Source organism: Ruditapes philippinarum, unplaced genomic scaffold, assembly GCF_026571515.1.
Source record: "Ruditapes philippinarum isolate M1 unplaced genomic scaffold, ASM2657151v2 ctg2773_1_1_1_1, whole genome shotgun sequence".
NCBI classification, from domain to species: Eukaryota; Metazoa; Mollusca; class Bivalvia; order Venerida; family Veneridae; genus Ruditapes; species Ruditapes philippinarum.
In genome coordinates this window covers 271-17,147 of record NW_026862609.1, presented here as the reverse complement: position 1 = coordinate 17,147, position 16,877 = coordinate 271, and the positions used below count along the sequence as shown (strand labels likewise).

General features: G+C 30.6%; 1 protein-coding gene across 1 annotated transcript; it reads right to left on the bottom strand.

Annotated features, from left to right (window-relative positions):
- Nucleotides 1-5,044: 5,044 nt before the first annotated feature.
- Nucleotides 5,045-13,609, bottom strand: LOC132719587 (cell death abnormality protein 1-like; the record flags this gene model as incomplete). Its single annotated transcript, XM_060703366.1, has 6 exons — nt 5,045-6,881; nt 7,248-7,332; nt 7,618-7,752; nt 8,034-8,153; nt 11,201-11,332; nt 13,478-13,609. Coding segments are annotated over 5 exons (590 nt in total), but the record flags the coding sequence as incomplete, so codon positions are not given.
- Between the last annotated feature and the right edge of the window lie 3,268 nt (nt 13,610-16,877).

Below are 16,877 nucleotides of genomic sequence, written 5' to 3'. Positions count from 1 at the left end.
TCTCTAGACAGTTCTTGACTTTGGTCAGAGATTTGGCTAATACTTTCAATTAATCAGATAAAACCTTTCTGCGAGTTTTGATTTTTAAAAGGCAGCTTAAACTGTTCAAATCGATTTTTATTAAATTTGAAATCGTCAACTGATTTGGTATACTATTGTTTATCATGCCCTTATCATTTGTAGTTACATTGTATTAAGTAAAGGTCAAAGCACGTCTTAAAATAAAAAAAATCTGCCAACGTGATACAAAATGACCTATGATACTGAAAAAACTGAAGAACCCAATGTTTTATTTTTTAATATGCTTATATAGTTATCATTTTTTATAATAATCTGTTTTATTAAAGTGAATACCAATCTTTCCAGGTTTATTCTTTTCCATAGTGTATAGATAACTGTGTTTTTGACGTTAAGAATTAAATTTCATGTAAATAAATGTAAATGTAGAATAGGCAGATGATATAAAGAGTAGTATATAGGTCCGTAAAAGTTAATCTTGATAGTAATGTGTGTTGGGGAGGAACAGAAGCCGGCTTGCTATTGGAGCTTTAATATTTGAAGGGACTCCACAGAGGGTTTTGACAGTACGGTATTGAGTAATATATTTTGTGAGATTGATATACCATTTGATGTAGGTCTAGACCAGTACCATGTGAGCATAATTTTAGAACATTTCCTCACTCCTTTTTTAAGTTGTCTGATTGTGAAAAGGGACCTAAAATTGAAAAATGGTGTTAAAATATTTTGCACTCGAATCGAACCAAAAGTAAAACAAAAATATGAACTTCAATTTATTTGTGAGGTTATTTCGATAATAATCTGTTGCGCATCTTTCTGTTTTAAGTGCCCAAGCTTATCTTAGTATGCATTAAAATTTTATGCTTTAAGGCTTTTTGGACATCAGTGGAGTTCCTTTAGGCTACTATGCGCACACTTTTATAAGTTTGTTTATGTGAAGCAAATTACTAATCTTTTTGACTAGATTATCTTAGTAAAATGCAAAATTAAATGCAAAACAATGTTTTTAAGTGTTTTTGTTTCCATTCTCCAGTGTTTATAAAGTGTAATTTCAAAAGCGCTGCAATATACTTTGATAATTCACACATGAGTTTTTGCCCTTTTTCCTACGAAATGCAAGACCATATATTAACCTTTGTCTGTACATTTTTGTTTCTTTTTAATGTCATTTTTAACTTACCGTTTCATAATTATGATCCTTTTTTATTTGTCTCTTTCTAGCTGAACTTGTTATTATAATTGGCATTATGCGAAATCTTGTATTTTAATAATGCTTTTTATTAGAGGGGAGATAATCATGTGTTATTATAGTGTTCATTGGGTTATACTAGTTTCCTCCCTTTTTGAAGTCTTTTGAAAGGTAAAAGCTGTTTCGTATTTGTTAGAGTATTTTCACATCATAATGTTTAATTCAAACGATCAAAATGTTGTAAGTTTGTGTAATTATGTTATACGAATATACTATTCATATTGACATGCTATTGAAATAGTTTATTTGCATGTGAAAATGCTGAAAATTTAATCTTTATTTTTCATCGTTAGAGCACATGTTCCAAAATGGAAAAAAATGGCTGCCAAAAAAAAAAAAAAAAAAAAAAAAAAAAAAAAAAAAAGTAATATAACACCAATATGCTTTAGCCGATAGAAGGTAATGCACTGGAAAATTAAAATTTATCATGGAATGATTAATTATGCAATTCGCACACCTGAATATGGGATAGGCCTAAATGAAATTGCATGTAGTTTGATGCACTGAAGACGAATATGTCTTAATACCGGATATGAGTCATATCCGCGGATATGACTTTAAATAATTGATATGACTTATATTTAACACCGAATGTTAGTATAAATTATAAATTGCATGTTTTTATTATTATTTATTTAATTTTTTGTTGCATATATTTGTATGATACTTCCGATTTCCGGAGTTATAAAATATATGCACTTATGTTTGACTTGCCAATACGCCATATGGGCGCGCAGTCAAAAAAATCATTTTTTTGTGCCAAATGGGCCTTATATTATGCCACATGGGGCTTTTGTTATACATTTTATTTGCATGAATACTTTCGATTTCCGGAGTTATAAATATATAAGCCCTAATGTTTGACTTACCAATACGCCATATGGGCGCGCAGTCAAAAAATGTTTTGCCAAATGGGCCTTTACAGTATGCCAAATGGGTTTTTGTATGCATATATTTGCATATATTTTTCGATTTCCCGGAATTATAAATATATGTTCTTATGTTTTGCCTTACCATTCGCCATATGGGCGTGCAAAATAATAATAATAATAATTTGTTTGCCAAATGGGCCTTTTTATCATGCCAAATGGGTTTTTTGTTCAACATATATTTGTATGATACGTCTGACTTAAGGAGTTATAATTTTATTCTTTAACTTTTTGACTTGCCAATACGCCACATGTGCGTGCAGTCAAAATTTGTTAATAAATCCCAAATGGGGTTTTTTTATCATTTTATTTATATATAGATATTTATATATATAGATCTAAAATATATTATTTGTATGAATCTTTATATTTTGGAGTAAACAGTATAAATTTTCGTATTTCAAGATATATTCTAAAATCACAAAACAAAAATGTTTTATGCCAAATGGGCATCAATTATAATAATCAATAAATTCTGTATGATTAATATAGTTACTTTTAAAAGTAAATTAATATGTATTTAAAATTTTGACTTCAACATTAATGAGGTCCATTAATAATATTGTATGCCAAATGGGCTTCTATTCAGATTTATAAATGTGTTATGCGTTGTGCTGCACATAAAAATTGGAGGTTTTTATAACATTTATTGAACCTTGTTAGTTAATCATAACATTTATTTTGATTTCATATCTGTCAATATGCCCACGTGGAAGAGGTGCCCTCACGTCGTCGTGGAAATCTTAGGCAACAGGTTGATCATATGAGAAACCAGACCCGTTTTTCCCAAACTCCCCTAAAGGGAAAGTTTCAACCCCTTCCCCAACCCCGAAACCCCCAGCACAGGGCAAACTTACATGACATTTGGGCAGCTTACAACAAGCACAAATACCCCCCCGTAAACCCCCAAAAAAAGAAACCCCAACCAAAAGAATTTAAAAAAAAGAGTTTCATTTTTAAAACAACCATCTGTTTCGACTATTTCCACAGCAAATTCTACCCCCCAGCAACAACAATTTATTCCCACAAGTAAAATTGATTTTCAACAGGAGCTCAAACGGGAATAAAAAATTATGCAGTTTTCCCGGTGCCCTGCAACCACAAAATCACATCTACGCATTGAGCAACCTTCCGGAACAACTGCCAGCCTCAACTAACCTATAGAGCAACAAAATGCAGCCTCAGCACCCTTGGAACCTCAGCCATTATTTGAACCACACACATACGGTAACTTTAATTCTGTTTCTTCTGATATTTCTCTCCATGTTTCAGATAATTTAAAACAGAAAATTTGGAATGGAGAATTTATTGAACTTTCTCAACTTCTTTTAAGTAGCTCAAAAAAAAAAAAGATCAAGAACTACATATTTCATTTAGTAATTATCTACAATATCCCCAAATAAAAGAGTCTTCCCCAGAATTATTTAGGGATAGTACCCACCTGACAGACCTAGGTGTTGATATTATGCTCAACACATTACAGGGTGCAATTTATACCTTTGCCACATCTTCCAAGAGATATTTCCCATAGTATACTCTGCTAATATTTTTAAAAGATTTTGTCCATGGTTTTTATTTGACAACGTCCTTTTTCCGCTTTGCATAAGTTTCTTTATGGCGGGACACTTGTGCATCTTGCTTTACTCGCGTCTTGGCATTTGCCAGCACGTTGTCTCTTTTTCAAAATATAAAAATTCACTTCCGACTGTCCGGAGTGTAATCAGCCATATGGGCTTTTAGTCATATTGTAATCATTATACTATATGTATTTCCGATTATCCGGAATACATATCCAGCCATTGGACAAAATTCTGCCAAAACCATAGTAAATAGTTTTTAATCTAAAAACTTGGGTTGTTATACATCTTTCCTATCTTAATAATTTGGCATTATGCGAATTCTTGTATTTTAATAATGCTTTTTATTAGAGGGGAGATAATCATGTTTTATTATAATGTTCATTGGGTTATACTAGTTTCCCTCCCTTTTTGAAGTCTTTTGAAAGGTAAAAGCTGTTTCGTATTTGTTAGAGTATTTTCCACATCATAATGTTTAATTTAAACGATCAAAACCCACCCTGTCCCTCCCTAATGATTTTCTGCCTTTGGTTGTGCTTTCCTAATTTATATTTTCAGATGTATCTATGAAGAACTTTCATCATGAATGTATTTCATTGAAATAAAACGTCATGGCTGGATTTACAATGTGACTGTTGACATTTGAGACAAGTGCTTACAGACATTATTATTTAGTAAATATTAAGTTAGTTTCTGTTATTTGTTATTTCTCTTCCGAGTGTCCGGAGTGAAATCAACAATCTTGTATATGACATTATATATGTATCAGTCAGTCATTATATCATTACAATATATGTTTAAGGCATGGCATTTGCCAGCACGTTGTCTCTTTTTCAAAATATAAAAATTCACTTCCGACTGTCCGGAGTGTAATCAGCCATATGGGCTTTAGTAAAATTCACTTCCGATTGTCCGGAGCTTTTAGTTATATTGTAATCATTATACTATATGTATTTCCGATTATCCGGAATACATATCTAGCCATTGGACAAAATTCTGCCAAAACCATAGTAAATAGTTTTTAATCTAAAAACTTGGGTTGTTATATATCTTTCCTATCTTAATAACTGGCTCTTATCGTCCTTTTGCCGTGGCGAATTAATTCTTTTGATGTTTAGTCAAAACTATGTAACTGACTGACACAAAATTCACTTTTGATGTTGACAAGGAAAATTGTTGTATAATAAGTGTGTTTCTTGAGTGACAACAATATTTGAAATAACGTATTTCTGGTTCCAAATAACTCGTAAAATAAAACAAAATACACTGTATATGTTACAACTGTTTATTATAGGAATACTTTTTTAAAAAAATACTATCATAACAGATAAATCATTTTTAGCAGATTATAAATAATAATACCAAATAACTTTTCATTAAAAATGGCTAAAAGTTTTGAAGTACAACATTTTAAAGAAACAAGGGATTTTGTGTTTATGTTTCTGTATTTAAGATCTTATTGAATACACGATATTCTAAAATGTCACAATGTGTACTTATATAGATTCTTAAATGAGCAGAAACGTTTATCCATAATCACATGGCGTTCATCGGGAATATTAAACGGTAATGTAACATGTGTGAAGTCATATACTGATGATATCTCCAATCTCATATATTCTCGTTGTGACTAGTCATTAAACTGTCTTAAATAAGTCCACAAGTTTAGCTTCAAGTTTACACACAATGATACAATTCTATTTGATAAGTGTGTGCATTAAACAAACGTGTATGAATAATTTTATTTCAAACGAGGATACAATTAATCAAAACACTCATTAACTTTTTATAATAAATTCTTCCCGGATAATACTCTATACCGACTAATTACCTTTTCGATTTCAACATACCACTTTTAATGAAATAAAAGTAGAACGATCAACCAAAATATTTTCATATAGTAAACATTAACCCTCATTTAAGAACTAAACAGTTGTAAAATTTACTTCTTAATCTGAATATTTTGAAACACAGATGAACAGAAAATGAGAAACTGTTTAAAAAGATACAAATATCAAAGAAAACAATGAATACATATAATGATTCAAAATGTGAACTACCATCTTAACAATATTGTTATAATGTGCTAAAATTATGTGTTTCTGTTTGTTGCTGTTGTTGTTAATCTCGTTAAAGTTGTTCATAAGTTATGATTTTAAAAGGAAAACCCCACGGTAACACTAAAGGTCGTATATTTTAACATACAAATAAAGACTAGTCTAATTAGCTTGTGTATGCGCTACGTCACAGTGGTAAATCAATTGTAACCATGCAAATCACAGCAAATATGAGATATCCTTGTGCAAATAAAATTTTACCGTTTGAGTTTCACGGTGCATTAGCTCTGTCGTTAACAAGAAAGTAATTATCACATAAAAAATTGAATTTGTATGAAAACATCCGTAATATAATGCAGAAATTTTCCGTTAAATTCGGACTGCTACCTAAAGTGTTTGTTCTTTTTCTATTGATGTACGGATGACTCAAAGGCGAGTTTCTCACGCATACAAAAATTGTACGTCCGATTTTTCCACAATGAGGTTGCGAATTTTAGGCTTAAAATACCATTTTGGTGGTCTGGGCACCAAACTAAAGGCATGAGTCGATATGAAGCACATTTAAGGAATGTTGCTATTTCTTTTCTTATGATATTTATTTAATGCAGCTTTAATCTTTAAAATTCCTCATTTGAAAATAAAAAACGCATTTTTAAGCCTTTCTGTTGTGTGTTGTAAGGATCGTCATTACCAATGAATAAATTTCATAGAAAATATATATGGGTAAAATAGAGAGAAATAGAATCCCTAAAGAAAGTCCAGAACACCGAAATCAAAAATATATTGCAGGCTCGGTTAGATTGAGGCTATTCATGGACAGTACTGCGAACGACTGTCCACGCCCCATAACACAGACTTAAGCAAAATCGAAAGTAAATGTCTCTCTATTTAAGTTGATATTAATAATAAAGTAACAATGAATTATGAAACATAGAAATTGTATGATGCTTTTTAATTAAGGAAAATAAATGAATTCTTGAATTATAGATTTCACACGAGCAAATTAAAGCAAACGCTGGACGTGACGGATACAAATCCATTTGAAACCAACCTGAAATGGATATAAATATTTGATATTAATGTGATTAACCTCTAGATATTTGCACGAGCATTCTCTCGCATGTGTGTATTTCTTTATTTGTACGTACTTGCGAGAATAAAGGGGCTACAGAACTGGAATTATGAAATGAAGTGCATTTCGTAAAACACTGTCGTAACGGGGTTAAGATACTTATGGTGGTTATAAGTATTAAAGGGAAAGAAAGACAACTGCGAGATGTACCTTATTATAACATAAAAAATCGAGTACAGATTCATATTTACATTCATAGCTAATGAATTTATTTCTGCTTTGGTTATGCTAAATGAACTCATAAATAATTAGGCACTGATGATAATATAATAAGACTACACTTACAAAATCCTTGTCCTTTAGAACATCATAAGACATGCTGATAGAACCGACAGCAAAAACACAATTGCTCCGAACCCAGTCATCGCAGCTAAAATATAAATAAGAATACAACGAATTGTTTCTGATATCATAATGAAATCAATAAAATGTTCTTGATTGGCATGTTAAAGGTGCTGTTAATTATTTGATGTGTCCAATTATGTAACTGAAGTTATGTAGGGGTATATCAATCAGTTCTTAACCAGACAGAATATTTTTCAATATTTTGAAACGCAAATTATTTGTCATGTATTCTAGATTTAACGATATTAATCAGTTTCCTCATAATGTGTTCCGAAATTGATTTCACATGTTTAAATGTAAAATAGTTTACCAGCATTCTTCGGGTCACATTTGTCAACGTTCATCGTGAAGTCAGCGTCGCATTTACATTTACTAGTTTCTGTGTCACAGACAGCATTGTCAATTTCACATTTTGATGTATCTGAGCAATCTTTTCCACTGACAGCTGAAATAGCACATTATTTCAAGATACAAATTCTGGAAAACTAACAATTAGATAAGATGTATGCTATGTGTTACGTTTACTGACTTTGCAAATAAAGCATTACTTATAGATAGAGACAAATTCTGAAAAGACAAATAGATATATAGTTTGTATTAAAAAGTACATTTTAAAATCAAATATCAAGATGTTAAAATGACCTGTTTTAGTTAAGGATATAAGGTTATTGCTATAAGCTTTATAAACTTAAAGTTTTATAAATCAACTGTGTTATATGATATTACTCAATGTGCAAACGTCATTCTTTTCTGCAAAGTCCTCTTTACATTCACATTTATTATTGTTACATATTGTATTCTCGTCACCGGGACATGCCTCACTTCCGCTACAAGTACTTCCTACAACTGAAAAAGGATATATTCCATTCAGATAAATAATATTACCTGGTATTTTAATGTACAGTACACGTATAAGTTAGGTAATTTGGCATTGATTTTGCCATTTTTTTGTAGCGCAAGTACAAAATTTAGATTAAATTCAGAGATACACAATATGCACTGAAATTTCAATGAAGCGCCTAACGTAGAAGTTTTTTTAAAATTTATAAGTAAAAGGTGTTATGTTAGAATTACAGTGTCTGCATAAACGTGTTATGATTATTTAAGCTGATCTAATTAGCAAGAAAATTAATATAAAATAATATTCAAATGATAACAACTTGTCTTTTGTTTACTAAAATAAAACAAATAGGTGTAAATTAGATAATTTCATCTGAAAACACCATGCTTTGAGAATTGTGTACAACATACAAAGCGTTAGGGGGACCCTCGCCGTGTTTAATTTGCAAGTTTAAGTACGGTAAAAAGAAATGCTAAGTAAAGAAATTCTAGAAACAAGTTATATTTTACTATTGCACAGAATAATTCATTTTTCAATATTTCGAATGTATCAAAACATAAACAAATTCATAAACAGGACTAAATTATTACATTTGTGAAATAAAGTACATTGTATCAGAAGTTTGGAATTCGTTTGATTTAAAATTAAAATATTTTTTTTAACCTATTCATCTTTGATCCACTATCAATACTTTCGCAATATTATGCAGTTTACCTTAAGTTAACACTATTTTGATTATATTTATGATAACATAATTCTGTATATATTTTAAAGCTTTAAATGTTCGATTATCGTACTTCTGTTTAAGACACTATGTACACAGATTACGTTCTTTTAAGACATGAACATACAACTTCTTAAGGTATAAGAGTCTACGTCTAATGCAGAACTTCATTTTGGAAGAGTATTCAGCTGTGAGCAATATAAGGAAGTTTATGAAGCTCTGTTTATCATTAATGTACGGGTAAAATACTCTGTATAAGACTAATATACGGTGATCCGTACACACGTGACATACAGAGACTTTTGTACGAAGTCCATATTCCACTAAAATAACGATTTTTGTATTTTCTGATCGTAAGATCAGTAAATACATAGCTAACATCCACGGTCTAACACAAAATTTCCTCACAGTCCTAACAACGCAAAGTAGTTCTCACTCAAAACTGCTTAAGAACCAGCAATTTAAAAGAAAGAATAATTTTTAATGAAGGCATTTAACGAATTACAGTGCATTAAAAGTTTAGATTAGTCAACAGAAATATGAGGTTACAATCACAAATTTCGCGGATGAATATCTTTTTTACCCAATGAAAAATGTTCGACTATTTCCGTAAAGCTTCGGATTATCATGAATATCATTTTAATCAATGAAAATGCTATTTTTAGCTATGTCGATTACCGAATACTCCAGAGCGTAGTACACAAATAAATCTGACTGTCGGGTAGTGGAATATATACATGTCGGACTGTTTTGGCGAGAAGATTTTCGCTATATTATTTTCATCAGTGTTAAACAACAGGTTTATCGTGAACAAAATACCTCGAAATTAATAAGGATTACAAACACGAAATGGAAATTCTCAATTTAGAATTACATAATGTATTCGTTTTTATTCAAGGTATATATGTATAACTTCGCCGTGGTGCAGAGGTAAGCGGTCTCGTTGAGGGTGTGAGAGGCCTATGGTTCAAATCCTAGTCGAGGTTATTCTATTTTTTTTTTCATGCAACATTCCATATGTATCAATCTCAAACTGTTATAGAAGAAAATCAAAACGCTGTCGCTGTGTAAGATGAATTATAGTATATAAAAATAAACTTATACAGGAAAGTACATACAGATAGTCAGTATGATTTAGATTGCAAAAATCAGAAAATACCATAGAGCTGCAGCCCTTTGATTTATAACAAAGCCGTATACATATATAACTAAAATACGAAAATCGGTATTTTTGTAAATATGGATTCTGTATATAGAAATAGAGAATTCAAATTAATTCTAAATTGCCCAATTTCTATAAGAGGAAATAACTTGTCTGATAGTTGTCGTAGTGTTGTTGTTGTTTCTATTTTTGTTACTGTTGTTAAATATTCATTTGGCTTAAACAAGAGTTTAAGAGTTTATTTCACTATAATACATCCGGGCGGTATACCAATGCGCATAAAGTATGTATAACAAATAGATGAGCATATGAAATAGTAAAAAGGTCAAGGTCAAAACGTAATAAAACACAAATCAATAAGTTCACATAGTATTTTAGCAATAAAAAAACGTTAACTATATGTATATAAAGTTTACCGCAATGACCAAACACATATAGATTTTTTCCATTGCCCGCGAGGAACAGACTTTTGACTCTTGAATTAATGTTTGTCTTCTTATTGAGCTAAGAAAACATACGTATACTCATGTAGCAGGATTTAAGCTTAATAAATTGTCTTTTTTTGTCATTTATTTTTTCAAATCTTTCGAAATTCGTCATTTTAAACAGGATAATAAAGTTTTATCTTAAAGTCAATTCTGAGAAACTCTGCCGCGAATGCCATATTGTTTTTTAAAATGTGTAAGTTAACAAACTAGCAATAGATGGATGTAATTGTGGTGTATGTATTGTCGATGAAGTCAAAATGTCTTTTTTGAAATAGCGTGTTGAAGGAAATATGTCCCCCTTCCCCCGCCAGTAGTGTTTCAGCTAAATTCGGTGATGTCAACAAATTGAACAATCATGGTTGCTTTGAACTTTTAAAGTCCGAGACATTGCTGTTTGATTTACGATAAAAAGTAATACGTTGTGTCATTATAAAGTAAATAAGAAGAAAAAAGAAGAATGGAAGTTTCTTCTGTTTCATGTGATTTAGGAGTGCATTTACAAGTACACTACTATTAAAATCCAGAACCACATATAGAATAAGCGACGCCATACAATTTGTGTCAGCCGGACATTCATTGCTTAAACATTAAAATTACATATTCGATGTGAATATAATGTATAGGAACATATACACTTGTTAAATTTAGCGAAAAATAGAAAAAGAAAACGAAACGTACCTTTAGGTTCACAAGTTCCGTCTGTGGCATGTGGTTTGTGTGTATCTTTACAAGTGCATTTGCCGCCAGTACCACATTCAGCATTTTCAACGGTGGCGCACTCGCTATCAGCTGAACACCCGTCATTAAGACCTTAAAATAGTAACAATGCCTAACTGAGTCTTATCTACTTGATAGAACCATCAATGATATTTAAACTCATATTTAAAACATTCGTACTTGTTCACATAAATCATTATGTTTTTAAGATTTTATTATGTAGATCTATTTAGTTTTGAGGTTACCAATTATCATAGAAAAACAAATAATAAAGTTATTATGAGAAAGAAGGAAAGAAACGCTTCAAAGAGTGAAAAATAGAAATTAATGAAGATAACAAAACAGTTTGACGAACTAAATGGTGATATTAATGTCATGTTTATGATTATGAATAATGTAATAAACAGGTCGGTACCATTTTAATGTTTGTGTAAAAGCATGAAAATACTTATCAGAGCAATTTTAAATAATGGTGATATAAATTTAAGTAAATGCTGCCTTCAAAGTTTCTATAAGGAAGAATGCCTTAAGATATCATTCAAGCAAGCACGAATATGACATGACGAAATGAAAGAAACCAAAATAAACTTGTGCAAAACACACATTTGTGATGATTTTTACGTTATATAATGTTCTTGCATATTCTTAGTGTCAAATGTTGTCACAATTATTGTTTTATTTGCCTTTCTTGATTTCACATTTATTTTGAAAATGGCATTTTTTTCTATTCTTACTCTTGAATAAAAAGTGAAACATTTGTTTCGGATAATACAATGCCGCAACAAACGACTGTAAAGCAATACACTGTACGGTTGAGATTCAAAATGACGTCTTGATTTCATGATGTATTAACATTTCATGAACGTCTTTACTTTATTATTCATATTTATTGACACACTAAGAATTTTAATTATAATAATATGTCCGTACTGCAAAGCCTGTTTTCTTCTCAATGAGGAAGAAAGACGTAAATAAGATAATACATGTATTTATATTTTTAAATTCATTATTTTATGAACATAGTATATTTTTCATTCATGTTCTTATTATTGTTAGATCTGAAAATGTGTGTTGTAGATGGGTTCAATATACAATTTTGGTAGTAGATCAATTTTATTTCAAATTTTATTGTTGAGGAATACTACAGTGGAAATTCACCCGGGTTTGGCACTAACATATGGTCTTAGGAAGTATGGAGTGCATAGTTTCGTAAACCAAGAATGAAGTTGGAAGACAAGTTTCCATTTTATATCTACTTTTGGAAACGGTTTTCAATCCCTTAAACGGGTACTTAGGCAAATTAATGACAAAAATATCAAAATCATCTTATATGCTCAAATCACCATAAAATGGCACTTTTTAAAGTCCCAGGATGAATTTCTGTATATAATCTATATATTTTGGGTTTGAAGCGTAAATACATCAATATATGTTGAATAAATTTAGACACCGACAAAATCGTAGAGTAGATTTAAAACAGGTAATGTGATTTGGAAGTTTCGTTACAATTACAGATATTTGGGATATTGTACGGTTAAAACAAGTCTTTTAGAAAAAATCTGGAAACAAAGTGATCCCTCGGAAGCATTCATCACAACAAAATAACAAGAGAATTGCAGACTCGGTTTGATTGAGTCTGTACATGAGGAATAATGAACATTCCACACGCCCCCTAGCACCGGCTTGAACGGTACTCAATTCTCAACACTTAATAGTGCTGGCATCAATGATCCCAAAGGACCAGAAAAATATAACAACTTTGAAGTGAAGTACGGGGCAACTTTTTACAGCTGCCACACAGCACTTGACACCTGCTGTTTTAGAAGTCATTCAATAACATTTCAGATATTCTTTAACGTTTACAGAGTTAACTGTGACAACTATTGTGAGATCGTAACGCTCTAACCAGACAGACCCACGTGGATCAAGTTAGGTAACCACTATTTCATTCCTTATAAGGAGAAAAGTTTTGTTCTTTTGAATGCCTAATGTAATAACTTTGAGGCCATTTACAGGATAATGAATAAAAAAATCTAAAAGAAGACATGAACATTTTGCCTGTGTCTCCTTTAAAACGAATGATGGTATCTTTTCACATACAATAAAATATCGAAATGAAATTATCAAAGGCTATTTTCGTTGAGAAAATTCCTGCATATATCATATTTTATCTATTCAACATTCCTGCATGGCTCCTACTAAAACACCAAATAGAATGGAAAGGAAAAGGAAACTTACCTTTAGGTTCACAAGTTCCGTCTGTGGCATGTGGTTTGTGTGTATCTTTACAAGTGCATTTACCGCCAGTACCACATTCAGCATTTTCAACGTCTGTGCACTCGTTATCAGCTGAACACCCGTCATTAAGACCTTAAAGTAGAATCAATGTCTGATGTATATATTGTAGCGCCCCTGTATCGTGTGTATGACTTTTCTCTCGACTATCACCTGTTTTTCTCTCTTAACCAAGTTTGCTCAGAATTTATAGTCAGGTTGTTTTAATGGGTACTTTTTACTTCAATGTGCAAGGGTACTACATCAGCAATTATTCAAATAAATTGCTAAAGTTAATCAGTATTAACGTAAATAAGTAATTAAACAGTTTACTGGTAGCGTAAACAACAAGCCTGGTAGCGGCCAATTAAAAATTACACATGGAAAACTAACTAAAATTCAGGACAAAGCCATTCCTTTCGGTTTAAATTATGATTTATTTTTGTAATGGGCCTTAACAAATAACCGTGGCTTGGATTCAGACCAAATGCATGAATGTATAAATACTGTAACGATTTCAGCATAAATAAATGGCATAAATGTGAAAAACTATAATAGCTCGAGGTCAGATCGATTATCTATAACTTAAAGTGCCGTCAAATATACGAAATACCGAATAATGTGCCCAAAAAGACTAAGTCAGAAATTTGACAGTTTGTAAACAAAATCGTTACCGATACTGAACTTCCGGTAACAAGTTTAAAATAACTTATTACAAGATACCTTTTCAAGATGAAATTTAGTTATGAATGAAACTTTTATTAGAATTTATGAAAGGTTTGAATGAGACAAAATTTGTACGTCTACTCTACTGTAAGGACAGAGGCAAAGTGATTTTTTTGGTATACGAACGCTGGTATTAGCTTTGGGTATGCAAATGAGTACGAACATATTTTGGTATGCAAATTAGGTGGTTCGAGGTTACAATAGAAAATATATATGTCATAATATTTCATTATAAGAACAAATATACAATTTAAATCAATAAATAATACATAACAGTTAATCTATTAATCAACTTTGCCTCAGAAATCATTTATATGAATCTGACCTCGAGTTGAGATTATAAATAGAACTAAACCGGAAGTATAACAAAATGGCGGACATGGACTAGAAAATTGAGAAATTTTATAACATAAACTCGTATTTCATAACAAAGAAGTGAAGATGAATAAAATTATTGATGTGCTTAGTAGAAACAGGTATTTTTCTAACAATAGGCATGACAATAAGTATTTATGTAAATATCACCTCTCGTGTTATGATTTCTTAAATTATACATGTACACATGTGATATTGACCTCAATAAATGTAAGTAAAAATGTAACAATAATTATGGTAATTATCCATGGTGCTAGTAATACTTAATTACCTTTATCATTTTGTTAACTAAGTAAGAAGCTTATGTAATTTAAAAATCACCTAACCTCACAATATCAATATACAAAGGAAACACAAAATGGTATTAGGCATTAAGTATATGTGAATATATAAAGTAAGGCAAAAAACAAGCATTTAGCTTAAGCTTATCTCCTTGATACAATTATCATCAAAATGATATTTCAACTTAAATTTAAATTCTGTATTTGTTATAACAAATCGTTGTATTTTTTTTTAAAATATAATGTAGATATATATAGTTTTAAAATTACCAATTATCACAGAAACATAAATAAACAGAAATTATTAAGAGAAAGGAGGAAAGAAAGGCTTTAAAAAGTGAAATATAAAAATTTGATAAAGATAACAAAATAGAGCACAATTAGTGAGAGGAATACAGAGAAGAAATTTTGATAATTAGCTGATATGAATGTATACAATGTTTGCGGTGATTAAAATGAAGGTTTTGGTGAAATATTTGGTTTAATAAAGGAATGTTAAATGTAAAAGGAAATTTGGTAATAAACAAGGTCCCGGTACCCAATTAAACATGATTGTGTAAAAACATGAAAATAAACTCCAATCTAGAGTGATTTTAGATAATGGTGATGTAAATTTAATGCGATTGCTACCTTCAAAGTTTTTTATAAGGAAGAATGACTTTAGATATCAAGCAATCACGACTTTTTGGCATTACGGAAATGTATAAAATCAATTCAACTGGTCCGTCCCAAAACTTTACCTTTTGTGATGATTTTTTTACGTTATTTGATGTTTTTGCAAATACTTATTTTGTGCCAATTGTGATTGTATCATTGTTTTAATGTTCGTCTTTTAAATCCATATTTATTATAAAATAGGCATTTTTACTTTATTCTATTCTAACTCTTCAATAAATGATGGCACAATGTTTTTTGGATCATTCAATGCTGCAAAAACGATTGTAAAGCAATACACCTGTACGATTGAGATTCAAAATAACGTCTTGATTTCATGATGTATAAACATTTCATGAACGTCTATACTTTTATTATTCAATATTTATTGACACACTGAAGAATTTGAATTATAATAATATGTCCATACTGCAAAGCCTGCTTTCTTCGCAATGAGGAAGAAAAACGTTAATAAGATAATACATGTATTGATATGGGTTGAAAATTAAAATTGGTCTCTAAATTTGCACAAGACGGTAAGTTCGTAGTTTTATTACCTTGGTATATTTTTCTTCTTGTAAGATCTGATTATATGTGTTGTAGATAGTATCAATATATAGATTTTGATAGTAGATCAATTTTACTTCACAAGTTATTGTAAAGGAATATTACAGTGGAGATTCACTCGCGAATGGAACTAAAATATTAAATCTTAGGAAAAGTAATGGACTGATATTTTTTAAAAAACCCCCAAAAGAAGTTTGCAAGCCCAATTTTTATTTTATATCTATTTTTCCAAAATGGTTTTCCACCCCTTTAAAAACGGATGAAAAAACCTTTCAAAACAAAATAAAATATCAAAAGAAATTATCAAAGGCTTTTTTCGTTGAAAAAATTCCCGGGCATATATAATTTTTATTTTCAACTTTCCCTGCATGGCTTTTTATTTAAAAACCAAAGAAGGGAAAAGGAAAAGGAAATTTTACCTTTGGGGGCCAAAAAGTTCCGTCCCGTGGTTTGTGTTTTTTTTAAACAAGGGGCATTTACCCCCAAAATCCCCACTTCAGCATCTAAACCCGGCGGGGGCACTCTTATCAGCCGAACAGGGGTGGTAAGCCAAAAAAGAAATAAACATCGAATTTTATATAAATATTCAAAAGGAAACACAAAAATATATTTAGGCATTTTATTAATATGAATATAGATAAATAAGGCCAAAATGGTAGTGTATTGCTTAACAGTTTTTTACCAGCTGAGGCTTATTTCCCTGATAAATAAAAATATCAACATAATTATTTGTATCTCAAACTTTAAACATCTGTATTTGT